This window comes from Bubalus bubalis, chromosome 3, assembly GCF_019923935.1.
Source record: "Bubalus bubalis isolate 160015118507 breed Murrah chromosome 3, NDDB_SH_1, whole genome shotgun sequence".
NCBI lineage: Eukaryota > Metazoa > Chordata > Mammalia > Artiodactyla > Bovidae > Bubalus > Bubalus bubalis.
Genome location: NC_059159.1, coordinates 91,725,053 through 91,752,676, shown reverse-complemented (window position 1 = coordinate 91,752,676; position 27,624 = coordinate 91,725,053). Strand labels below are relative to the sequence as shown.

At 41.4% G+C, this 27,624-nt stretch overlaps 1 protein-coding gene across 5 annotated transcripts in view; it reads right to left on the bottom strand.

The window, feature by feature from the left end:
- The window catches only part of TTC39B (tetratricopeptide repeat domain 39B), a 146,719-nt gene that overhangs the window by 45,697 nt on the left and 73,398 nt on the right, over positions 1 to 27,624 (bottom strand). For 4 of the 5 annotated variants that reach the window (XM_006080852.4, XM_025281503.3, XM_044939839.2 and 1 more), the window contains 3 exons: positions 15,472 to 15,567; positions 4,826 to 4,936; positions 1,140 to 1,271 (listed from right to left, as the gene is read on the bottom strand). In XM_006080852.4, the coding sequence (XP_006080914.3) occupies positions 1,140 to 1,271; positions 4,826 to 4,936; positions 15,472 to 15,567 (339 nt within the window). Of the gene's footprint in view, positions 1 to 1,139; positions 1,272 to 4,825; positions 4,937 to 15,471; positions 15,568 to 24,531; positions 24,659 to 27,624 lie in introns of all 5 variants that reach the window. The other variant, XM_044939840.2, reaches the window with a different exon arrangement.

The following is a 27,624-nucleotide window of genomic DNA, read 5'->3' as shown; positions in this document are numbered from 1 at the left end:
TAAATCAAGTGCATTTTCATTTCACATCCATTTCAGCTGTAATCACACCAAAGGGTCACCAGAAACAGAATTCTAAACCCTAAAGTCTGCAGGGCAGAGACCACCGTTTTGAAACCTGCACACCCAGTTCCCAGCACTGGCACCCTGTGGGCATGATTTCCAAGCTCACTGAACATGTTTATGTGTATGGACAAACCTACATGTACCAGTCAATCCTGGGCGCTTCCCTGGGAGCTCAGTTGGTGAACTGCCTGCAGTGCGGGAGGCCCAGGTTCAATCCCTGGGTCAGGAAGATGCCTGCAGAAGGAAATGGCAACCCACTCCAGTATTCTTGCCTGGAGAACCCCATGCACAGAGGAGCCTGGCCAGGGTCCGGTCCATGGGGTCGCAAGAGGCAGACACGACTTAGTGATTAAACCAAACCAACAGTCAATACTAACTCTGTCATGCCCCTTTCCTGATCTCTGTGGCTAAAATCAGTGTTTTCGTGGTTAAGGGTCACTTCGCCACTGGTTAAAAATAGGGTTAGAGTGCAGTGTTTGTAAACTCTCTTCATTTGAGGGGCTAGGAACATAATTACAAGAGGGCATAATTTCACTGTTAAAATTCACCCCTGCTAATTAACAGCTTCTACTAGAGGCTTCATATACACACAAAACTGAAACTCCATGTCATTTCCACCAAGCAAAATTGTTCAAATATGGCCATTTAGGCACATAAAAGACCTGCTTCTGCATTTACAGCATTTCCCACATAAAAAATGCTCCTTGGTTGGCCTGGAGTACCAGGCCAACATGTAGTACCTATTCTCTCCACCAGAGGGACCCCAAGAGATGCTTGCTGCTAAACCCACTGAAATTCTCAGTACTTTTCCGTAGCTCACATACCAAAAAGAAAACAGTATGGTAAGGATGCCATGTGCTCAGCCACATCGGCATCATAGGATAATTCCTTAGGGGAAATATTTTTAATTTCTCATAAAAGTACAGGAGGCCAGGAAGCTTTGATGCTCTAAGTCCTTTTCTATAACCATGGCCAACTTCCAACAGAGCTCTCAGTGAAGCAAAGTACATCCATTTTGTCACACAGACAGAAAGGTTTTTAGGCGTATCTCAAGTATTTAATTGCTCAGCTCATACTTTTGGCAGGTTTGTAAGGCGTCCTTCATGGCAGAAATGCCGTTTTGGATGTCCTGTTGCTCGAAGGTCATGACAGCCTGCAACACCACAATGGTACTGTACCCCAAGGCATGGTACATGCTCTCCTTGGCCCTGGGAAGAACATGGAAATGACTGCATTTCAATTCAACTGAAAAGCATTCAGGTTTCATCTGACAATAACCACAAGAAATTCTAGTTCATCCAAGGCATCACTTTCACAGTAACAACTTTTACTCCTCCACCACAATTACTGAAATAACGTGGACTACGAAAGACACGCCCAAAAAAGCTCAAGCACTGGGGACTTTCCAGTTCAAGTCCAGGCTGCTGCTGCTGCTGCTGCTGCTGCTAAGTCGCTTCAGTCGTGCCCGACTCTGTGCGACCCCATAGACGGCAGCCCACCAGGCTCCCCCGTCCCTGGGATTCTCCAGGCAAGAACACTGGAGTGGGTTGCCATTTCCTTCTCCAATGCATGAAAAGTGAAAGTGAAGGCAGGAAGCAGGAAACTTGCCAGGTTGAAGCAGAAAGAGACGTATGCTTTTCCCTGTTTTAGCACAAGGGGGCAGCCTGCCGATTCATTTCTTAGAAAATGCTTCTAAGCAATCCTAATTTTTCCCAGTTGTACAAGAAGCAGTCCTTAGCTCTGAAATAAGTGTAAAATAAAAGCCATTGAAAATATATTTTGTGACACAGAAATTATGAAAGATAAGGCTTGTTTAAAACCATCCCCTCCCTTCTACCAGGCAGAGGCCATGAGGAAGCAAGATTTGGGCAACCAGTCAGGTCAGCCACAAAGGGCCCACACAAAAGTTCATGGTAGACTTCTTACCAAATCTCACCTTATTATCTAGGAATCCTGATTAAAGTTCTTGATGATTCATATTATCAGTAAGAACTGCTTAAATTCTTAAGGACATTTAGTCTGAACGGATGGCACAACCCAGACTCTCAGGCTGTGAAAACCTCACTATCTCTTTCCTCAAAACTTCTCAAGCTATGTTCGTTAGTTAATTATAAGATTTACAATATTAATGTGTGGTTTGTTTTTAATTCAAATACAATATACAACAGCCTGCTGCTCTGCAAAACACATACAATCCACGTTATTCCTTCTCTACCAGAAAGAGTCTAAACATCCTTTCAGAATCTGCAGTTAGTCCGAAAACAGTGAGGGGACTACTGATTCAAAAAAGAAAACAAACAAACAATATGCAAGGAATAAGAGCAACCCAACGTAAATCAGTAATTGTAGCTTTTAAACGCCACCTTTTTTTAAAAAAAAATTCTGTATTGCAGTACAGTTGATTTACAGGGGCTTCCCCAGTGGCTCAGGGTTGTAAAGAATCCACATGCAATGCAGGAGCCACAGAAGACTTGGTTTGATCCCAGGGTTGGGAAGATCCCCTGGAGGAGGAAATGGCAATCTACTCCAGTATTCTTGCCTGGGAAATCCCACGGACAGAGGAGCCTGGTAGCTACAGTCCATGGGGTCACAAAGAGCTGGACACGACTGAAGGGGCTTAGCACGCAGCACACATGCATAGTTGATTTATAATGCTGTGTAATTCTCACATTTCAAACCAAAAGCTTTTCCAAGAGGAAAAAAATGTATTTGAGAGGGAAAAAAATAAAAAAACATGTTTAACAGTGAAATATTCAGAAAGATCAGAGGATATAAAACTAGACTAAATATAAGATCATGTTGTTTATTTCATTCGATATTATGACCAGCTGCGTGTCAGTGGAAGAGGAAGAAAGGAGACTTTTTGAATAAAAAACACAGGAGACAGGCAGGAAGAATAAGAGAGGGGAAATAAGGAGAGAATGACTGGCAGAGAAAAAGAAGGAGGGAGAGAGAGACAGAAGATAATCTGAAGGACAGACAGAGATCTGAAGGACTGAAGAAGACAGGAGGGGAAAAGGTAGCAACAGGCAAGGTAGAAAATGTGAGTGTTGGATGGAGACAGCACTGGGCAGCTTCCTTAGGCCAGGGGCTTCACCATCTATTTTGTTGTCTGTTCCTAACCTCTGAAATGCTAACTAATTGCAACTCATCTAAATCTCAGAATTACCACCGCCTCAGTAGGCACATTACTTTAAGTCTCTTACGTACGAACCTTTAAGTTGAGAACTTTCTAAGATCCGAATGTGTGTTCTATCAACATCAGGAATCAGTAAAATTTCAGCTTGCCCTCCGTCTCCTATCTCTGATGATCCTTTAGCTCTGTCATTGCCCACCTCCTCTCCCTCCTCCAGTCAGTAACTCTTCCTGCCTGTTCACTGGATGCCGGCCCCTGGATGCCAGCTGTTATACTGTACTACGGTACTTTTCGAGGTGAGTGAGTGAGTGAAGTCGCTCAGTTATGTTTGACTCTTTGAGACCCCGTGGACTGTAGCCCCCCAGGCTCCTCCGTCCATGGGATTCTCAAGGCAAGAATACTGCAGTGGGTTGCCATTACTTTTCAAGATACTGTAGTGTAAAACTAAAAATGTTTTATTTTTTTGGTTTTTCATATATTATTTGTGTGAAAAGTATAAATGTATTACAGTACAGTATTATATAGAGAATTGTGTGAGTTGGGTACCCAGGCTAACTTTGTTGGACTTACAAACACACTAGACTTACAAACACATTCTCAGAAAGAAATCTGTCTGTATGTAGGGGACTTACTGTAATTTCTAAGAATCAAAGTCAATGACCAGAGTCACATCACCCTCCCCACCCTACTGACTCCTCAAAGGAAAGAGTCCCACTCTTGTGCCCACAAGGTAACCATCTTGAAATTATTATAGGAGGTCTAAGTTTCATCCAGGTCAGTGACTGTTTGAAGGTATGAGGTAAGCTTATTCCTGTCAAGCTCTAGTCACACTGTACAGATGGGCACTAGGGTCACAGTGAGGCCTAGGAACAAGGCTAAGCATAGGTTTTCCTGCCACTTTCCTTTCCTGCTAATCTCCTTTCATCAGAATTGATAGGTACTATTAAGTGAAATGGGGCTTCCCAGGTAGCTCAGTGGTAAAGAATCTGACTGCTAATGCAGGAGATTAAGGTTCAATCCACAGGGTTGGGAAGACCCCCTGGAGGAGGAAATGGCACCCCAGTCCAGTATTCTTGCCTAGGAAATCCCTTGGACAGAGGAGCCTCACAGGCTACAGTCCACAGGGTTGCAAAGAGTCAGACACGACTGAGCATGCACATGAGCGCTGTTAATTGAAAAGAAACTGATTTATCACATAAATCAGGAGTCCCAAGAATATTTTCATTATCTTGAATTTCTTTTTGGTCTCCGAGATTAGCATATTTTAGTTCTTCCCATGTCCATTTCAAAGGAAACTTTTCTCAACCATATTTAAGTTCAGAGGAATACCCATAAAAACATTTCACTGAAGAAAACCAAATGAAGCTCTACAAAACTAAGAAGATGACATTATTTGAACAAGTACAGAAAAAGGCAGGAGAAAGAATCAGAAATGCTCTAATGATTAAAGTTGACAAGATAGATTTGTTAACTGGATATTAAAACCAATCAAAAGAAGTCTCAATAAAATTAGCTTATAAATATTCAGATGGAAATGCAGAAAAATTAACTGAAAAGTATGACATCAGAGACAGAATCATCAAAAACATATGAAAAACATATTTTGTACAAAAGAAAATTAATTACCATGGTCGAAGCAATTCTAAGGCATCTGTAAATTTGTTACTTAGAAATAAGTTCAATGCCATCGCACATTCTTCGAGGCCACTCCTAAGATCCACCTTAGTTGATAGTGACCTAAAGATCAAGAAAAAAAAAAATACACAGAATTTTTACAGTTTTTACTTGTAGCAGTTATCACAGGGAGTGTGTGGGTATGTATACTTTGGAGACAAAAAGACTAGAATTCTAACTCTGCCACTTACTAATTATGTCTTTAACCCTTGAAACTTGACTTTCTCATCTGTAAAATGTGAACACTACCACCTACTTCATGAGACTGTTTCAAGAATGGAACCAACTGACAATTAACGCTCATAGCTGCTGCTGCTAAGTTACTTCAGTCATGTCCGACTCTCTGGGACCCCAGAGACAACAGCCCACCAGGCTCCCCCGTCCCTGGGATTCTCCAGGCAAGAACACTGGAGTGGGTTGCCATTTCCTTCTCCAATGCATGAAAGTGAGAAGTGAAAGTGAAGTCGCTCAGTCGTGTCCGACTCCTAGAGACCCCATGGACTGCTCATAGCAGGCACTTAATAAATGATTAATTACCCCCATCACTCCAAAAACCACAAGTATAGGCACTATCTCTATTCATGAGGGGAAGCAGAGGTTATTTTGTTTTAGTTTGATTATGTAGGGGTAAGAATGTGCTTCAGGCTTCCCAGGTGATGCCTGCCAATGCAGGAGACTCAGGTTCCATCCCTGGATCAGGAAGATCCCCTGGAGGAGGAAATGGCAACCCACCCCAGTATTCTTGCCTGGGAAGTCCCATGGACAGAGAAGTCTGGTGGGCTACAGTCCATGGGTTCAGAGTTGGACATGACTGAGCGACTGAACATGCACGCACGCACTCAAGAATGTGGTTGGTGGAAAACTGCACTGTCCAAAATCTAAAGAAGACTCCACCAGATTATTTGTTTTTGCTTCCACAGGAGCTATCTTACAGCTTTGTAAATTATATATAACTGACTGCAGCCATGAAATTAAAAGATGCTTACTCCTTGGAAGGAAAGTTATGACCAACCTAGATAGCATATTCAAAAGCAGAGACATTACTCTGCCAACAAAGTTTCGTCTAGTCAAGGCTATGGTTTTTCCTGTGGTCATGTATGGATGTGAGAGTTGGACTGTGAAGAAGGCTGAGCACCAAAGAATTGATGCTTTTGAACTGTGGTGTTGGAGAAGACTCTTGAGAGTCCCTTGGACTGCAAGGAGATCCAACCAGTCCATTCTGAAGGAGATCAGCCCTTTGGAAGGAATGATGCTAAAGCTGAAACTCGAGTACTTTGGCCTCCTCATGCGAAGAATTGACTCATTGAAAAAGACTCTGATGCTGGGAGGGATTGGGGGCAGGAGGAGAAGGGGACGACAGAGGATGAGATGGCTGGATGGCATCACTGACTCGATGGACGTGAGTCTGAGTGAACTCCGGGAGTTGGTGATGGACAGGGAGGCCTGGCGTGCTGCAATTCATGGGGTCGCAAAGAGTCGGAAACGACTGAGCGACTGATCTGATCTGATCTGACAGCAATGCAAAATAACTGTTGTCTACAGATCTGTGTTTAAAGAGAGACAACAGGCCCAAGATGGAGTCACTTACGCTAAGACTCACCAGGACTTAACCAATCCGTTTCAATCTTCTCCAAGAATGTGACCTATAACCAGCTAACCTGGAATATCCTGAGCAGCACTAGGAAATCTGCTGAAAGGCCCCTCCTACTCCCCCTTAGGAGAAACCTAGCCTAAAACAATGCATTCTTGGCTAATAACTTCCTTCTTTCCCCTGTTTCCTCTCTGCCTTGAAAAACCTTTCCTTTCCTGCAGCCTGAAGGAGCTCCTTTCAACTGCTAATTGGGATTCTGCCCAATTCACAAAGAGTTTAATAAAAACAATCAGATCTTCAAATTTCCACTATTTAACTTGTTACTTAACAAGTAACAAGTAACTAACAAGTAACAATTCTGTCCCAGCCTTCAATTGACTTCCTGCCTCCACTAGGGAAGAAGCCAGTTTTGCCTGAATTTGCACATTCATTTCAACATTCCTTTCAGTTCAGTTCAGTCGCTCAGTCGTGTGCAACTCTGCAACCCCATGAACCGCAGCACGCCAGGCCTCCCTGTCCATCACCAACTCCCGGAGTTCACCCAAACTCATGTCCATTGCATCAGTGATGCCATCCAACCATCTGTTGTCCCCTTCTCCTCCTGCCCTCAATCTTTCCCAGCATCAGGGTCCTTTCAAATGAGTCAGCTCTTCGCATCAGGTGGCCAAAGTATTGGAGTTTCAGCTTCAGCATCAGTCCTTCCAATGAACACCCAGGACTGATCTCCTTTAGAACGGACTGGTTGGATCTCCTTGCAGTCCAAGGGACTCTGAAGAGTCTTCTCCAACACAATTCAAAAGCATCAATTCTTTGGCGCTCAGTTTTCTTCACAGTCCAACTCGCACATCCATACATGATCACTAGAAAAACCATAACCTTGACTAGATGGACCTTTGTTGGCAAAGTAATGTCTCTGCTTTTTAATATGCTGTCTAGGTTGGTCATAACTTTCCTTCCAAGGAGTAAGCATCTTTTAATTTCAAGGCTGCAGTCACCATCTGCAGTGATTTTGGAGCCAATAAAAATAAAGTCAGCCACTGTTTCCCCATCTATTGGCCATGAAGTGATGGGACCAGATGCCATGATCTTCGTTTTCTGAACGCTGAGCTTTAAGCCAACTTTTTCACTCTCCTCTTTCACTTTCATCAAGAGGCTCTTTAGTTCCTCTTCACTTTCTGCCATAAGAGTGGTGTCATCTGCATATCTGAGGTTATTGATATTTCTCCTGGCAATCTTGATTCCAGCTTGTGCTTCCTCCAGTCCAGCATTTCTCATGATGTACTCTGCATATAAGTTAAATAAGCACAGTGACAATACACAGCCTTGACGTACTCCTTTTCCTATTTGGAACCAGTCTGTTGTTCCGTGTCCAGTTCTAACTGTTGCTTTCTGACCTGCATACAGTTTTCTCAAGAGGCAGGTCAGGTGGTCTGGTATTCCCATCTCTTTCAGAATTTTCCACAGTTTATTGTGATCCACACAAAGGCTTTGGCTTAGTCAATAAAGCAGAAACAGATGTTTCTCTGGAACTCTCTTGCTTTTCCAACGATCCAGCAGATGTTGGCAATTCTCTGGTTCCTCTGCCTTTTCTAAAACCAGCTTGAACATCAGGAAGTTCACGGTTTGCGTATTGCTGAAGCCTGGCTTGGAGAATTTTAAGCATTACTTTACTAGCGTGTGAGATGAGTGCAATTGTGCGGTAGTTTGAGCATTCTTTGGCATTGCCTTTCTTTGGGATTGGAACGAAAACTGACCTTTTCCAGTCCTGTGGCCACTGCTGAGTTTTCCAAATGTGCTGACATATTGAGTGCAGAACTTTCACAGCATCATCTTTCAGGATTTGAAAGTAGCTCAACTGGAATTCCATCACCTCCACTAGCTTTGTTTGTAATGATGCTTCCTAAGGCCCACTTGACTTCACATTCCAGGATGTCTGGCTCTAGGTCAGTGATCACACCATCATGATTATCAACATTCCTTTACTCTATATAAATTTGTGCTGTTTTGATATCACCTTCGAATCTGTTTTAACATCTGCCCAGTTCCCTCCCTGATAAATGATTTAAGCAAAATTTTTAACATCTGTTCATGTCTACATCTGTGTGAGTCAAAATTTTACCCTTTTTAGAAAATCATGTAAACTACTTGTGATTGATAGAAAGTCCGCCCTTTAAAACAAGAGCCATCTCTGAAGTGTTGCAGAGAAGACAATTCGGACTCCATGTTGGAAACTGTTTCTTTGACTTGCTTTTTCATTGTTTTTGTTATTATAATCATACATAGTAGCCTGCCTCAGAGGACCCTGCCCCTCTGCCTGACTGTAAACTAAAGAGCCTTTGTTCAGCTCATAGAGAGAGAATCTGACACTGCCCACCTGTGAACAGAAGGGATTTAACACACTCCTTCCAAAGGCTGACCCTTCCAGTTTTCAAAACTGAAGATTCTTTTTACTTTACTTCTTCACTGTCTCTCCCTCTACATTCTGCCCTTTGACTTTAGTTCCTCATATGCTTCTCTCTTTCTCTCCCAGATTTAAAAAGAACCTGGCATCTAGGCTCCAAAAAGATGGTTACTTTGAGACACTAATCTGCCATCTCCTTGGTCAGCTGGCTTTCTGAATAGTCATTCTTGCCTCAACACCTTGTCTCTCAGAGTCACTGGCCTGTCAAAGCAAGCAGAGTTAGCTTGGACTGGGTAACAAAATGTTTTGTGTAACAAAACAAGTATTTCTTAACAAGAAAATATCTCAGTAAGGAAACAAGCAGTACAATGTTTCGTTTCAATGTGCCCAAAGTTGAACTTCTGAGCAACCAGTGCTCTCCATATTCATTTTTTAAGGAAGAAAACAAAATCCCACTTCAGTTACTCATCTTGCAGAAGCAGGTTCTGAAATTGCTACAGGGAACCACCCACTCTCTGCCCCCAGGGCTTCTAGTGTCTGGTTACCTCTTGTTGTTCAGATCTCAGGTCAAAAAGCAGGGAATCAGAGTGCCTTGCTGATCCGAGCCCATCTCATCTCACTGTTCCATACCACTTATTACCATCCAAAATATCTTGTGCCTATATTTGCGGACCTGTTGTCTTTGTCTATCTTTTCTCTCTAGGATATAAATGCAAGGAGGTTGTTTTCATCGCTGCTGCACCCCGAGGGCCTTTGCTTGTACCTAGAACATAGTAAATCTCAGTAAGTAAGTGTTGTTGACTCAGTAAGTATTGCTGAGTGGACAGGTGAGGGGAATAGAAATGCTGCTCTGGGCAGAAACAAAATTCCTCATGCGTGGGACCCGAAAGCATCTCTCCTCCAGGGCGGTGCAGACAGGAGACAAGCTCTTGGAAAAGGAGTGAGCTGCGGAGCTCAGAAATTGCGATGGTTAATTTTATGCATCAATTTGCATGAGTAAAGGATGTCTAGATAGCTGGTCCAATACTACTTCTGTGTCTGTGAGAGCGTTTCTAAAAGAGATTAGCCTTAGAATTGGTGAACTGAGTAAAGCAGATGGGCTTCCCCAACATAGGTGGGCATCAGTCAACCTGCTGAGAGCCAAAACAGAACAACAAAGGCAGAGGAAGGGTGAATTCGCGATCTCTTCCCTCTCTGAGCTGGGACATCTGTCTTCTGCTCTCCTGTGCTCCTGGTTCCCAGCTCGTCGGGCTTGGCTGAATTGCACCCTGGCTTTCCTGGTTCTGAAGTTTGCAGACAGCAGGTCCCAGGACTTCTTGGCCTTGAAAACCCCACGAGCCAATTCCCATAATACATCAATCTCTTTCCCTCTCCCTCGACCTCTCTCTCTCTTGATATAGCTCTCCTATTGGTGGTGTTTCTCTGAGAAACCTCATACTAACAAACCTCTCAGGAAGAGTCTTCACAAGTAAGTTGCTTACACCTCCAGTATGAGTGCACCACAGAATTTTGTCAGTGTTACTTCCTCAGCATCTCTTGGATTCATCCTGTGCCACCTCCACTATCCGGCAGTGAGCAGTCATTTGCTGCCTAGGGTCTACAGACGTATCTCTTCCCTCACTTTCTCCCCCCACCTTCCCTCCCTCCCAATTAAATCTCTACCTAAGATTCATTCAACTAACATTACAGAGTTCTAACTATGCACCAGGCACTCTTCTAGGTTTTAGAATACAACACTGAGCAAGACCCACAGGATTCCTGACTGTGGAAGCACTGTCATTCTCCTGAGGAGGGACGGCACACTGAAGGAGACCAGTAACTAAGATGATCTCAGCCTGCAGTAGGTCATCTGGAAAAGAAACTGCTTGGGGACGCAGGCGGGGTGAGGCTCAACATTAGAGAGGATGGTCATGGAAAGCTCTCAAAGAGGGGACATCCGAGGGCTACAGGGTGAAAGCAGACGTGGGAATATCTAGGTTGAGGGGGAAAGAGAGATTCTAAACTGGGCATGTGGTGAGCGTGGCAGACAGTGAGACGAAATGAGGATAGAAATCAGGCAGAAACCAGAAGCCACAGGGGTAGAGAAGATGGGTTTTTCTCTAAGAGCAAAGGGCAATTTTTAGCTCTGAAATACCTACTCCCTTTCTCATTACGCCTTCCCTTCAACCAGTAGGTTTCCCAGCGTACCTGTCACCTGTTCTCTTAATTCCACTCCCACCAGTTCTCTCGGTACAGCTCATCTTTTGTTACCAGGAAATGGGCTGGAAACAGATACTGGTCCCCGTGCCATACAAACCACCACCTGTGCATCTCAGCTGGCCACACTGGCCCCTGGGGGGATGTATTTGCAAGCCCTGCTTAGAGGGAGAAACAAATGCAGGTGTTCGGCACCTCCCAACACAATGAACTCCACCCTTCTTAGCGCTTTACTAACCTGTTCAGATGAAACTAAGCCTCCTTCCCCTCCAGAATATCGGTCCTACTCTGTGATCTACAAGGAATGACCACGATGGCAAGTGTAACTTCGACTAGAACTTCTCAAAGACATCTCGGGGTCAGTGGTCTGTCCATTTCCGCCACCACCACAGTAGCTGAGAGCTTCATCACATAAAGTCTGAATTATGAAATAGTCTCTAAAAATCCCCCCTGATTCTACTTTGCTTAGGTGGCTCTCAAACTTTAGTGTGCATTCAACTCACCTGGCAGTACTGGTAAAGAACCCGCCCGCCAATGCAGGAGACCTAAGAGATGCGAGTTCAATCCCTGGGTCAGGAGGAGGAAAAGGCAACCCACTCCAGGATTCTGCCTGGAGAATCCCATGGACAGAGGAGCTTGGCAGGCTATAAGCCCAGAGGTTGAAAAGAGTCAGACATAGTCAGACAAAGTGACTTTGTACACACACAGAGCTCACCAGAGGGCTTGTTAAAAGATACTGCTCAGCCTCACCACCAGAGTTTCTGACTCAGTAGGCCTGTGGAGGACCCACCAAGTTCCCAGACAATACTATTCTGCTTTAATTCACCCAGGATACCACTCTCAGACTATTCTTCCTAAAACAGATATTCAGTCATACCTCAAGGGGCTGCTCATACTTATCACATAAAGTTCAAACCCTTCTGCCCAGCCCACTACACCTGTCCAATTGGACTAGAGTGACGACTGAAAGTGAAAGTGAAGTCTCTCGGTTGTGTCCGACTCTTTGCGACCCCGTGGACTGTTGCCCACCAGGCTCCTCCATCCATGGAATTCTCCAGGCAATAATACTGGAGTGGGTTGCCATTTCCTTCTCCAGGGGATCTTCCTGACCCAGGGATCGAACCCAGGTCTCCCGCATTGCAGGCAGATGCTTTAACCTCTGAGCCACACTATTTAAAAACAGCCACATATCTCCAGCAAGCTCATGACCATGGCATCCTCCTCCTTAAGCCTGATGTGATATAAAGAAAACCCCTGGGCTGGAAATCAGAAGTCATCATGGTTATTCTCAAGCTGTAACTTTCCGAAAGTCACTTCATAACTGCTTCTGTGTGCCCACAGATTTGAAGCGATGACCACAAAACTTAACAAATGTCTGAAACTTTTGTTACGGGTGCCCTTAAGGACACTCGAGCTCAAAGAATTTCAGAGTTGCAAGGCATTTCAGTTAGCCGTGCGCTCCTCTGAGCATCAGGATCCTTCTACGGAAATCCTTCCTGGCTCTTTCAAAGTGAAGTATAATCAAAAGAAACCATGGTTGTCAATGCATTTTGTGCAACTAAACAAATGAGAGGAAATATAACCAGGGAGGCAAATGGGCTCGTTAAAGATGCTCTGGCCAGGAAATGAGAAGACAGAGCACCAGGATACAATTCAACACTTCCTGGCTGTGGCACCTTGGGCATGTCACCTGTCATCCAGGACTGCTGGCTCGTGAAATAGAGACTAAACTCCCTCCTTGACTACCACACGGCTTGGTATGGAGGAGCAATACACTGGTGGTTGGTAGAACAAATAGTCACATGAGGAATAAGTACTACATGAGGTAAGGTACTATTATTTTCTAAGTGGTCTAACTACCCACATACTTGCTCAATTTTGGAACACTGCTCAGCTTTGCAGATGTCCCTCTGGGCTGTTTCACAATAAATTTTCAAGTACTTATTTTTACAAATGCATTAGAAAACCTGTTGACTAAAAGGCAGAGTAGGAGTTTTCATTAATTTTTTTAAAGAAAAATCTTAATTTTTAAATGAAACCTATGAATGCAATACTTGAACACACCTTTGCTCTATTTCTCACATTTCTCTTCTGTTTTTTCCTTTATAGATCTTTAACTTCTTCTTCTCTGCCCCCTTTCCAACTCAGAAACATGAACAAACCTCACTCATCTCTACTTAAAAATCAGCAAAAAAGATAACTTTCTCTTGATTTTGTTTTACTCCTGAACCTCTCCCACTCTTTCTCTTCATGGACAAGAACTTCAAAAAGGAGGTGATTCTCACTTTCCCTACTTCTCTCCTCCCGTTCATCTTCAGCCACTACAGCCTTGCTCCTGCCGCATTTTCCTTGAAACCATCAAAGCTAAAGGTCTCTGATGACCTAGCTACAAACACAAAAGACGCTTTCCAGTCTGTATCCATACTGACCTCTTTGCAGCACCTGGCTCTGTTGACCTTATTCCAGAACTCACCTCTCCCCAACCCACTGCCCATACTGCGGTCACCATCTCATGGAATCTTCCTGTCCCTCAAACCTCCACAGCTCAGCATGCTATCATTCCATTAGCTGTTCTTTCATTGTCTGTATTCACGGGGCTCCTTTCTCCACTCTCCTATGTTTCACTCTCTCTTGGAAAGAGCACATACAGTTCATGCCTTCAACAGCTACACGTATGTTGAAAATTCCCAGTCTACTGATCCAGCCCTGATCTCTTATATCTCTGACTGCTACATACACCCTTTATTCGTCATTGCTTTCAGTAATATTTTTTTTTAATTTATTTTATCCCAGCTTTCAAACTCAGCACTATACACGTTGAAGCAGTGGTTACCTAGGAAACTATTGGATCTGTTGGAGAACAATTATGAGGGAGGAATACATATTTCTGAAGATGGCTCAGATTTCCATGAACAGAGACATATGAAATAAAAAAGCAATGTGGAAAATAAATGCCTTCAGATCCTAAGAAGTTATTTTCAACTCCAGCTCCATTCCTCAATCCTTAGAATATTGCACCCCTTCCTTATATTGTGGGGGTTGAGTCCTAAGAAAAACTGCCAAGTCCACAAGTATTGTGAATACACTCAAAAATAGCTGAAATTTCAAATGGAAAATCTAAAATGCTGACGATGTGCTATATAATTTAAAGTTTAGTAAGCATGCAAGGACAGATGGAAAGCATTCCTTCATGGTACTAAAGCCTTAAAAGAGCTGTCTTAATAACCAATAAAGGAGCAACTTACATATTCAAAAACAGACAGCTGACTAAAATAATTCTAAAATGGACAAGAAGGAATAGTACTTAATAATCTAATATGATATTACAAAACATATTCAGTGGAAAGGAAAAATGTCATGATATGCTTCAAAAAGGTAACCAAAGAGTAAAATTAACATGATCCCAATTCAGAAAAACCTCTATATATGAAGAGAAAAAGAAAGAATACACACCAAAAAAGTTATGGTGATGGTAATACATATTTTATCTCTTTGTGCTTTTCTATATTTCCTGAATTTTCTCTGATAATTTCTTAAAATGCCCTTTTAAGTCAAAGTTACAAGAAAAATATAGTAAGAAAAATAATCAAAATATTCAATGAAAAACGTGTGACCACACCTATATCCAGCAGCACATGCCTACTGGATATAGCAATGAAATACACCAAAATTCTAACAGTCTGTATTAAAGTGCTCATAATTCTTTCCTCCATCTTCCCCTCCACCTTCCCAGATGCCTGGCAATATGGTTATATTATTTTACAATAAAATTAATAGTTAAACATTTTTAAGATAAAAAAGGCCCAAAAGGGAGTTGTGACCCAAGAGGTAAATCTGGTTTTGTTTCAGCTTTTACGTAACAGGGCCATCTACTCACTAAATGCCTTAGCATAGCTGTCCTCTTCCTTTTTGGCACCAGGGACAGGTTTCCGGGAAAACAATTTTTCCACAGATGACTAGGGGAGGTGTTGGAATGATTCTCACAAGGATCACGTAGGGTTTGTGCTCCTATGAGAATCTAATGCTGCTGCTGACCTGACAGGAAGTGGAGCTCAGGCAGTAATGCAAGCCCCGGAGCGCGGCTATAAATACAGATGAAGCTTCGCCCATTCACCCACTGCTCACCTCCTGCTATATGGCCTGGCTCCTAACAGGCCATGGACTGGTACCGGTCCGTGACCCTGCCGTTGGGGACCCCTGCCTGAGCAGCTCAGAGAAGCCTTCCCTGATTTGTAAAATGAGCACTACACCTGCCCAGACCTCTCCCCACCTTGCGTGTGCATGCTAAGTCGCTTCAGTTGTGTCCGATTCTTTGCGACACCATTCCTATTGTAACATCAACATCACAATTTACCAAAAGGTTGGAATGCTCTCCCCAGTCCCCCAGGACACCCACACCCCCTTCCTGACCTTTTCACATTGGATGTCCGGTGCTGTCCCGGTGTCTGTTTTGAATCAAATGATGAGAAGTGCTGGCTGCTTGTTGCCATATCCACACGAGAAGGCCTGTTGATAAAAAAGGCAGTGAGGTTTTTGTTTCTTTGTCTTACAGGAAAAATCTACATATATTCAAGAACAAAACACAATCCCTTCAGTTATTTATATCTCATCTCCATTTCTTACCAATTTTGCAAATCAAATAGCAAAATCTACTCAGTTACAAAGTGAATATTCCTGAAATGCAGCCCCTATAAAATAAACTTATTTTTCTTTTCATTCCAGTCTAACAAAAAAGAAATTCATAAAATCGCCCCCTCCCAAAACTCTCCATCCAAATGTAACATTGTAGCTTGTATATATCCTTCCAAATCTTTCCCCATGTATATCTATGTATCTATCTCTAGTTTTCTTAATTGAAATGGAATATTATTGTAGGGGAGGAAAGAGTTTCCATCAACTCTCTTAGCATCCCTGGCTGGGTCTATAAATCAAACTGACAAAGACAGATCAACAAGACAAAAGCATAAAAATGTGACGTTATACACATACATGTGAATCTCCAGAAGAGACTGAAGAAGACCCAAAAAGTGACCAGAGCAGAAATCTTTTATTCCTTGCAGACAAAGAAACAATATAATTGTGAAGAATTGGCAGGACAAATGGTAAAGGGCTAGGAGTAAATGGTAAAGATGTAACTAGGAAGACAAGGGTGAATTTAACAAAGTCTGTCTGCAGACTGTCTGAGCTGTAAGAGTCTGTCTTCAGTAAAAAGAGAATTTAGATCCTACTTTTGGGCAGAAAGAGGGAATTTTTTCAGTTTTTACTGCTTCTTAATTGGCTTCAACTCAGAATAATGTTTATGTCAAAGAGGCATACACATTTCGGGATAACATATTTGGTTTCCTTCATTATATGCTTAATTTATCCTGAATCCTTTCTTCCCAACACAGAGTTGCTCTACCATGGTTACTGTCCATACAGCAGTCTACTGAATAGAGGTAACATAATTTGCTACCCATCCCTCATTTGGAGGCATGTTCAGTTCAGTTCAGTTCAGTTCAGTCACTCAGTCGTGTCCAACTCTTTGCGACCCCATGAATCGCAGCACGCCAGGCCTCCCTGTCCATCACCAACTCCCGGAGTTCACTCAGACTCACGTCCATCGAGTCAGTGATGCCATCCAGCCATCTCATCCTCTGTCGTCCCCTTCTCCTCCTGCCCCCAATCCCTCCCAGCATCAGAGTCTTTTCCAATGAGTCAACTCTTCGCATGAGGTGGCCAAAGTACTGGAGTTTCAGCTTTAGCATAATTCCCTCCAAAGAAATCCCAGGGCTGATCTTAGAATGGACTGGTTGGATCTCCTTGCAGTCCAAGGGACTCTCAAGAGTCTTCTCCAACACCACACAGTTCAAAAGCATCAATTCTTCGGCGCTCACTCAGCCTTCTTCACAGTCCAACTCTCACATCCATGTTGGCAAAGTGATGTCTCTGCTTTTGAATATGCTATCTAGGTTGGTCATAACTTTCCTTCCAAGGAGTAAGCAGCTTTTAATTTCATGGTTGCAGTCACCATCTGCGGTGATTTTGGAGCCCAAAAAAACAAAGTCTGACACTGTTTCCACTGTTTCCCCATCTATTTCCCATGAAGTGATGGGACCGTATGCCATGATCTTCGTTTTCTGAATGTTGAGCTTTAAGCCAACTTTTTCACTCTCATCTTTCACTTTCATCAAGAGGCTTTTTAGTTCCTCTTCACTTTCTGCCATAAGGGTGGTATCATCTGCATATCTGAGATTATTGATACTTCTCCCAGCAATCTTGATTCCAGCTTGTGTTTCTTCCAGTCCAGCGTTTCTCATGATGTACTCTGCATATAAGTTAAATAAGCAGGGTGACAATATACAGCCTTGACGTACTCCTTTTCCTATTTGGAACCAGTCTCTTATTCCATGTCCAGTTCTAACTGTTGCTTCCTGACCTGCATACAGATTTCTCAAGAGGCAGGTCAGGTGGTCTGGTATTTTCCACAGTTTATTGTGATCCACACAGTCAAAGGCTTTGGGATAGTCAATAAAGCAGAAATAGATGTTTTTCTGGAACTCTCTTGCTTTTTCCATGATCCAGCGGATGTTGGCAATTTGATCTCTGGTTCCTCTGCCTTTTCTAAAACCAGCTTGAACATCTGGAAGTTCACGGTTCACATATTGCTGAAGCCTGGCTTGGAGAATTTTGAGCATTACTTTACTAGCGTGTGAGATGAGTGCAATTATGCGGAGGCATGTTAGTTGCTCCCAATATTTCACAATTACAAACAACACTAAAATAAGCCCCTTTACTCACTTTCCTGATTATTTCTTAAGGATAAATTCTGGAGGTAAAAGGCGTGCATTTTGTAAAATACCTTACATTTAAAAAACTGCCTATTTCCCATTATATATACCCCACAGAGTGCTGAGGTAACACAGAAGATGTGTAGACCAATCTGGTTTGCAGAGTCTTAGGCCACCCTTTGACCCACATCTACCCTCACAGACACACATGGAGGCAAGTCCACTGGAGAGAAGGAAACTTCCGCGGAGCTTAAGAATAAGTCCTGCCCTGTGTATAATAGAATCTCCAACCTCCCATTGATGATTCACCTTAACTGTACGCAAGCTGTAGAGCAGAGAGGAAAAAGTTACTGACCATTCCTTTAGGAAAGCTTTTTCTTTCTGTGTTTTTAATTCTAAAATGTCAATGTCCTTATTGTAGATTAAGTAGAGTTTGATTATATTCTACCTTCTGACTTCCCAATACCCAGTAATATTTTATATCCAACATTCATCTTTTCTTGAACATATAAAGTTCCCTAAATTTTATACATCAAATTAGAGAAAATCAAGGTTCTTTTTACTAGGGTGGCTAGCTGTGGGTGGCGAGAGACAATAAAATGTCAAGGATAAGAGGAAATGTATCTTAAAGGAAGGTTATTTTCCATCACAAGAACTTTTTACCAGGAGAATCCAGGAAGTGCTAAGCCCTCAGATAAACCAGACTCCAGGGCAATGACTGGCATCTCTGTTTACAAGCAAGGAAGGAGAAAAGACAGATTCAAAGGACTCGGACCATTCTTGCCTATCTGTTCCCTTATAGGTTCATTTATAAGGGCTAGAAAAGCATGTTCTTTAAAATGTACATTAAAATGCCTCCCCATTTGTCATCTGCCTTATCTTTAACTTTCTCCCAAATATTTAAATTTTTATTTAATCAAAACTAGTCAGCTCCTTGGAGAAGGAAATGGCAACCCACTCCAGTGTTCTTGCCTGGAGAATCCCAGGGACGGGGGAGCCTAGTGGGCTGCCGTCCATGGGGTCGCACAGAGTTGGACACGACTGAAGTGACTTAGTAGTAGCAGTGGCAGTCAGTTCCTTTAATATTTCTGATTTTCAAGGCATACTTAGAAAAACTTTCCCTCCACAAAGATTATATAACATAATTTTCCATGCTGCTTACTTTCTAAATATTTAATGTGTTGATCCATTCATAATTTAAGTATATGCTATAAGATAATGTGTGCAGTTTTCTTACTCTTTTGCCATTTTTTCCAAGATAATTTTTAAAAGCCCATATCTTTACCCCAACAACTTGACATACTATAAATATACATATAAAACACTGAATTAATTAAGTCCTGTTAAAATCAAGTCTGCTGTGCCAGGTAAAGGTTGCACATTTCAAAGCTATAATTATAGCATCTTTATCAAGCACAAAAACACTTGAATTTATCAGAACTTAGTAATTATTAAAAACAATACTAGGGATTTTTTTATTTCTCTGAGGTACAAGAGTTTAGTTTTTTATGCTTATATATATATAGAGAGAGAGAGAGATAGAGAGAGAGAGAGGAAATCCCAGACATTCTTCAGTATTTTAAAATTTATATTAATAACACAATAAGGACATCATGCTACAGATTTTTTTAAATAATTGTATTTTAGATCTAATTCACTCATTTAAAATACTATCTAGTATTTTATCAAGAATCTATTTTTCCTTTTTTATGAGAAATGCTTCAAATACATGGAGAAAATGGTTTAACATGCAGGTATATCTCGAATCCACTTGGTGCACAGTGTGATCTAAATTTAAGTATTTCCCCTATGGATAGGCAATTATCCCAACAGTAATGAATAACTTGTCTTTCAGCTATTCATTGGATTCTAAATAATACAAAAGAAAGATTGTATGCCTGCTCAATCAAGCATTGAGGTAAGCTCAATTGTATGCCTACTATTTTAGAGCACAAATAGGCCCACCCAAGGAATATTTCATTTTGTAAGGGATATACCTTTGCTTGATTTGTTATTTTCTATACATTAGGGCCTATATTTTGTAAAATAATATGTTAATTTGTAGATTTTTTTGGTCTGACACATATGCAAATACTTTGATAAGGTTATGGCTTTTTTGCCTTGTAGGAAATTAATCAGTTTTGCATATTTGTATATAACAAATCTTATTCAAACATTCTTTCTTCAGTTCCCCCAAATGCTCTTGGAAAAATGTTAACCATCTTGCTGATTTTGTCATTGATCAGTAAATCTTTGACATGTGTTCATGCTATACTCATCACTCTCTGACCTACTGAATGACTCTGCAATCTCTAACCCAGGGCAAGTTTTCATACACGCATAAAGCAGTTTCAGGCACTCTTTGGATCCATTCACATATTTGCCTCTGTTTGCACCAGTCACACAATTTTCATTTTCATGGCTTTCTTATATATGCCAATGGACAAATCCTCTACTACATTAAATGCTCTTTCAGAGGGTGTTGGCGGGAGCGGTGGGTCTTGGGCTGCTATTGCAATTTCATTCTTATTTACAAATTTTAGAATCAGTTATTGTAAAGTTACAAGAGAAGTCTGCTGAGTTTTGAGTGGGACATGATTTCATTTTCAGAGATTTTACCTAGAACTGCTATCTTTACAATATTATATTTTCATACCTATACACATTTATCCAAGTCTTCTCTTATTTTCTTCAATAAAGGAAGGAAATATACATAAGACACTGCACTAAGGTACATGCACCCTTGCAAAGATGCCATGCTAGATGTTCCTTATGCTGCTTTAGTTTTAGAATGTGTACCACCAAAGTAAGCACAGTTATTAAAAACTGAACAGAATGACTTGCCTGTTGTACTTTTGAGCAAAACCTAGATGTTATGCTCAGATGTTAGAAAAAATGTATTTTTAGCTAAAGAAAAATCTTGCTATTTGGTTTACAGAGGTTAAGGAAAAATATCATATCATATTTCATTTACACTATTACTATGCTAGAAAATATGTCCTTATCTTGCCCTGATTTTACCGCTTTATTTTTAAATGGCTATATTGAGACATTATTCACAGACCACTCAATTCACTCATTTGAAGTACACAATCAATTGTTTTTAATATTCATAGATAGTATATCACTTTCATCATTATCTAATTTACATTTTGTCACCCAAAAGATACTCTATATCCATTAGTAATCACTTCCCATTTCCCTCTACCTCTAGTCCTAAGAAACCACTAATTTACTTTCTACATGTATGAATTTACCTTTTCTGGACATTTTATATTAATGATATTAAGTAACATGGTCTTTCATGATTAGCTTTTTTCACAGAGCATAAGGTTTTCAAGATTCATTTGTGTTGCTGTTATGTATGTCATTATTTTATTGCCAAATAATAATCCATTGTTATAGATATAACACACTTCACTTGTCATTTCATTATTTGATAGGTATATGGGTATATTTCTACTTTGGGGCTATTATAAATAATGCTGCTATTAACATTCATGTACGAGCTCTTGTGTGGACATGTATTTCATCTAGGAGTGGAATTGCTGAATCACATGATAATTCTACATTTGATACTTTTGAGAGCTGTCAGGCCATTTTCTAAAATGACTGTGTCATTTTACATTCTTACCAATAACATATGAAGCTTTCAATTTCTCCATATCTTGAACAACACTTTTTACTGTCCATCTTAGGGTGTATTATAGTGTTAGGTAGTTAGAAAAAGGAGTCCAAAATGGCAGTGGCTAAAAGACAAAGGGAAAAGCCTATGAAAAGGGAACAAAAGAAAAATCTGAGAACCTCAGGAGAAACAAACGCCCTCTTCCTGGCTAGCCCTAATTTGCATAGGGCAGGCTTGCGGGGAGGAGACAAAACGTATAAAAAGAGGAAGCCAAGCCAGGTTGGGGCTTCTTCTTTGGAGTCCACCTGCCTTCATGCCTCCAGCGTGTAGTATCCTTTGTTGCTGAATAAAACCCTAAGCTGTAATCGAGCTGTAACACTGGTCTGCAGTTTCAAATCTTTGTTGTGCAAAGACAGAACTGAGGAAATTACACACTCTCCCAACAATGGAACCTTGTGATTTTGACTTGCATTTGCCTAATGACTAATGATACTGAGTATCTGTTTGAGTACATATTGACCTTTGGAGAAATGTCTGTTCAGGTTCTTTGGCCATTTTTTAATTGGGTTATCTGTCTTTTTATTACTGAGCTTTATATTGCTTTAATTTTTAATCTCTTGGTAGACCTAGTCTCAAATGAAAAGTCGTATGCTTACAACTTCATTGTTTATACTTTTTCTCTCATTCAAATCACAATTAGTAGAATCAATTCAAAAATTTCCCCCAATAAATCCAACACAATGGGCTATGTTCCTGCACAATGAAATAAAAGCGAGTCCATTTTAAAAAGAAAAAATGAAATAAAATGTCAAAAGTTAATAAAATGACACAATATCCTTGAAGCTTTTTCACCAAAGTTAAAATCTCTTTAGGGGACAAGAGGAATGAATAAAGAAAGACTAACAGATATGCTCTGGGAGGCACCATTTATATAATATAACCTACAGTCTGAATCCACTCCAGTATTCTTGCCTGGAGAATCCCCATGGACAGAAAAGCCTGGGAAGCTACAGTCCATGAGGCCACAAAGAGACACGACTGAGCCACTAAACACAACACAAGCACAGTCTGAATGGTACCCACTGGAGTTACAAGCACAGGACTCCAGTGGACACCACCACCAGATTTGCAGTTAATCTATTGCTTAATATTATTGACCATATAACCCAACTTATCTTAATAAAGAAAACTGCTCATCAGACCAAATTCTGTCCTATGGATGATGTTTTCAAATAGCCATCCTCATGGCCAGTGATCAGAGGAAAAGGAGAGGTGCTACTTCTGCTTCTGGGAGAGAAACAACAGCCCAGAAATTACCAGGCACTCCACTCCCCAAAACACATGTTACTGTCAACTTCACCCCCAACCCTGTCACCAACACTGTCAGAATCAAAGGAAAGAAATTTCAACATTTTTTTGCCATACTAGTCCTGACCTTTGGAGAAGGCAATGGCAACCCACTTCAGTACTCTTGCTTGGAAAATCCCATGGATGGAGGAGCCTGGTAGGCTGCAGTCCATGGGGTCGCTAGGAGTCAGACACGACTGAGCGACTTCACTTTCACTTTCATGCATTGGAGAAGGAAATGGCAACCCACTCTAATGTTCTTGCCTGGAGAATCCCAGGGACAGGGGAGCCTGGTGGGCTGCCGTCTCTGGGGTCGCACAGAGTCGGACACGACTGAAACGACTTAGCAGCAGCAGCAGCAGCAGCAGCAGCAGTCCTGACCTTTAGAGGGAAGCCCTAAAATTCTAAAAAAGGCCAAAAAGAAAGCATCAATGTAGAATATAATTATTCTATTAGGTGAGAGACTAGTAGATTTATAAACTAGATAAACTACCCTTAAATAATACATGCTTAGACTTATTACAAAAGCTTCCTCAATCAAAATTATAAACCTTCATATCATCTGAAGAACTTGGGTGGTTTTTATATTCTTTGTGCTTTTCCATAAAAGGAAGAACTCAGGGAGCTTAACCTGGAAGAAAGAAGACTTAGAGGAGAGCAGAGAAGAAGAAAGAACACAAGGGCTATTTCCAGACACTTCCATCCCTTGTTCAATTGGAAGGTTACAATTCATCCTTCTAGACCAGCGGTTCCAAACCTTTTTGGTGCCAGTGACCAGCTTCATGGAAGACAATTTTTACATGGACCTGGTGTGGGGGGATGGTGTCAGCACAATTCAAACACTTATATTTATTGTGCACTTTATTTCTAACCTTAATGCCACCGCTGATCTGACAGGAGGTGCCAGATCCATGGCCAGGCAGTTGGGAACTCATGTTCTAGACCACCTTTTCTGGAGCTGTATCTTACTTCCAAAGGATTCAGAAAAATACATAACAGTGTGTATCCAGAGAGAGAATAAAACACAAATGTGGCAAAATGCTAAAAAAGAGATTCAGAGTGGACAGAAGTTCTCTGTATGATTCTCGTACCTTTTCTCAAAGTACGGAGATACTGCAAAATAAAGGTGTTTTTTAAAAAATAGCTCTGGTGACAAAGGGCAGAGAACAGGGATCAAATGGGAGTGGGCACTGGCCTCTGGCCTCTGTGGACCAGCTGGCAGCAGTGGAGAATGCCAAGCGCTCAGGGTCATGGGCGCACCGACAGGTCCAGCCATCACAGGTAACTCCGGGACAGGCACAGCAAGGACAGAGGTCACTGCAAAAACAACCGATGAGACGCTCAACCAGAGAGCAACACCCGGACTGGGCTCCATCCCTGTGTCTTCCTCCTGGCCCCAGAGGCCATCTGGGAAGGACGGGAAGGAGGGGGAACCTTTGGGGCAGGAGATGTCAGCCTGACGCAGAGTTTAAATTTTCACTTGCATGGGCATTTACCTCCCCTACTCCATCAGGAAAACCTGAGCGTCTCCCAAAGAGGCCATCTGAATGTTGAACAGATGATGTCATCTTTAATTGACAACTTAATATTTTTTTTTCTCATGCTCAAGGGAGATGAGAGTTCCAAAGCAAAGTGAGGACAGTTGAAAAGAATGAAAATTCATTTTTGGATGAAAGATAAAGTGTGCCCAGATCCTACTCACTGAAAAAAATGGAAGGTGGGACTTACAGTCTCTTTAGAAAATGTTTTTCTTGCCCACAGTCACCGCAGGTCACGGACAGAGCCGGAAGCTAAACCCAGAGCCTGCCATCTTTTCAACGTGATTTCCTCAGGCACAGCAAACTGTACTCCTCCACTTTATTCAAAACAAATAACAACAGGATGTTAGTTGGCAAGAGACAGATACAGCTCCTAATTCAGTCTGCTGGTTTTCTTCACTGATTTTTTTCAAACTTAAATGAAAATTCCTGCCGTACTGGAGGGTTCTCTTATTTCTAGTGGGAAACTTGTACCACATCTGTTAGTGATCCTTCTTCAGTTCCCTACTGCAGTGTGATTTAGGAGAAAGCATGCTGGACACACGCAGAATGCTGGGTTCTGTCCCAGGTGTGCAGGCAGTGAGATTTTGGGTCAGTCGCTCACCTCTGCCAGGGGCTGGGAAGGGCAGCCTGGGGAGAGGGAGGTAGAAGCAAGCGGGGTGCGTAGGCTACTATTTGATGCACACTGAGTTTCAGTTTTACAACACGAAAAGAGTTGCAGAGACGGACAGTGGTGATGGCTGCACCACCTTATGAACATACTTACTACTACTGAAGCAGTGGTTATGATGGAAAAGTGTATGTTACATGTATTTTACAGCAATTTAAAAAATGAGGGAAAAAAACTGCACGTATACACAAAAGCCGGAAGTGGGCTAAAAATTCCTTGGTCCTGTTTACCTCACAGGGATGTTCCAAGGAAGCAATGCATTCCACTTTGCAAAATCACTTTTTAAATTGAAACATGACATAAATGTGGTCTGATGTTGTTAAAAGAGTTAAGTGATTGGGGCCAAGAACTCCCCATTAGACAGACCACTGCACTCCTACTACTCAGCAGTCTGAGCTTCCCGCAGGGACAACCAGAGGCCACTCAGCAGCACTCTGCCATTTTCATCAGTCCCTCCAAGTAGGGATGCAGACCTTCTCAGGACACAGAGCAAATGCAGGTTTCCAGCATGACGCTAAATGAGGATAACTTTACCATTTCTTTTCAAACACTACCTAAAACACAGAGAAAAAAAAAACCTTTCTAAAACACAAAGATGAAACAAGTTTGCCTTTCATTTAGCTCCTGATCCATGAGAGAAAGAAAACCCATCACTACCCAAAAGTACCCAAAAGTTTTCCAGGCTAGAGAATATGTCTCTCCTCTGGGTTTCATGGTTAAAATTTAAAACTCATCACAGTATGATGAGTGGTCTACTTTTCAGCTGTTGTGAGTAGATGATGAGCTTTTTAAGGACAGGAATTCTCTTAGTCCAGAGAAGTTCAATCAATTTTGATTGAATAAATGACATTTGTATTGATTCTATAAGTGTATTAGTACCCTTGGGCCAAATACAGTCTCAATTCTTGGTATTTTATGCCACATATGTAAACCATGGAAAGCACCCATGATTATATGATCATAGAGTCCTCATTCATAAGCAAGCAACTATCAGTAAATATTAGGGCTTCCCCCACATACATCTGGGCTTTCCTGATGGCTCAGCAGTGAAGAATCCACCTACAATGTAAGAGATGCAAGAGACGTGGGTTCAATCCTTGGGTCAGGAAGATCCCCTGCAGGATGAAATAGCAACCCTCTTCAGTATTCTTGCCTGGAAAATCCTATGGACAGAGGAGCCTGGTGGGCCATCATCCATGGGGTCACAAAGAGTCAGACATGACTGAGCAAGTAAGCACGCACACACATACATCTATCAGATTAGACAAGCAAAACAGAAGGGGAAACATAAATACACAAGTAATTAAGTGCCAAAGTTTAATTTTCTTTAACTCTTCAATGTACAGCTGTTTTCATAGTTGATATACTGTATATATTCAGCCTGTGGTACCAAGTGGGCACATACAATGGTTTGTTATACAGGAATGCTATCGCCAAAAAAATAATAATAACCTATACTAATATTAAAGAGGTGTGATGGCACATAAATGCTACATATTAAGGCCTGATTTGCTGACTCATGGAAAAGGCTCAAGTTTTGCCACATCCACCAACTAAGAAGATAATGACTATAGCCCCAAACCACAAGAGAAATTCAAATCTTGGACCCATATTTTCCTGCTTTCTAAAATACAGCATCTGTGATGATCTGAAACAAGATATTCTATAACCCACTAATCCAAAACGATCACCAAAGAAATCCATTCATACCACTTGAATGGTCATGAAAGACTTTCCACACCTGTGAACTGATGAAATAGCAAAAGAAAATCTCATGTCCACATAATTTGCCCATAGGTGAGTCCTGCCCTTTCGAAAATAAGCCAAAAACATAAGTGTAAATTCAGTTGAAAAGTAGAAAGCAAGTCAAAACAACAGGAAAATCTCAGCCTGAGGTCAAAAAACCTAAGCATTTTTCATGACACATGTCTGCAGAATACATTGAAATTTCATTTACAAAAAGGGAGGGGGGCTGCCTACATTCCCTCAATCAACCCAAGATTAAGAAACACAATAAAACAGATCTGCCAACTTTCAGCATGATGGAGTCATGGTCAGCACCTTGGATGACTTATGGACAACTGATTTAACCTATGCACCTCACTCTTCTCATCAGTAAAAGGGGAAATTAATTAACACAGTAGTTGTTTAAGATCCAAAACAGACTCACCATGGGTACTGGGCCTGACACAGAAGACATTTTAAGAACAAGCTAGCCTATTTCTTTGCCATTTCTAGCCTATTTCTTTAAGATATGAACATAGTGACACAGCAAAGAACTGCTAAACCTCCCTCAATGCTTTGTTCAGGAAATCACATAGTCTCAAAATGCCTTATCTCACGATAGGCCTCAGAGACTTCTGCTGGTCAAATGAGAGATTTGGTGCAAAAAAATGGGAGATGAAAACTATATACAAGTCACAAGTGAGTTGATATGTTTATTCATAAGTTACTGGGTTGGAAATCAAAATATACCTCCATAAAAACAATGATTGATATGTATCTATACCAATATATATCTCTATGCATGTGTTAAACATGTGTGTGTGTGTGTATATATATATATACACACATATATATATACACATATATATATACGTATATATATACGTG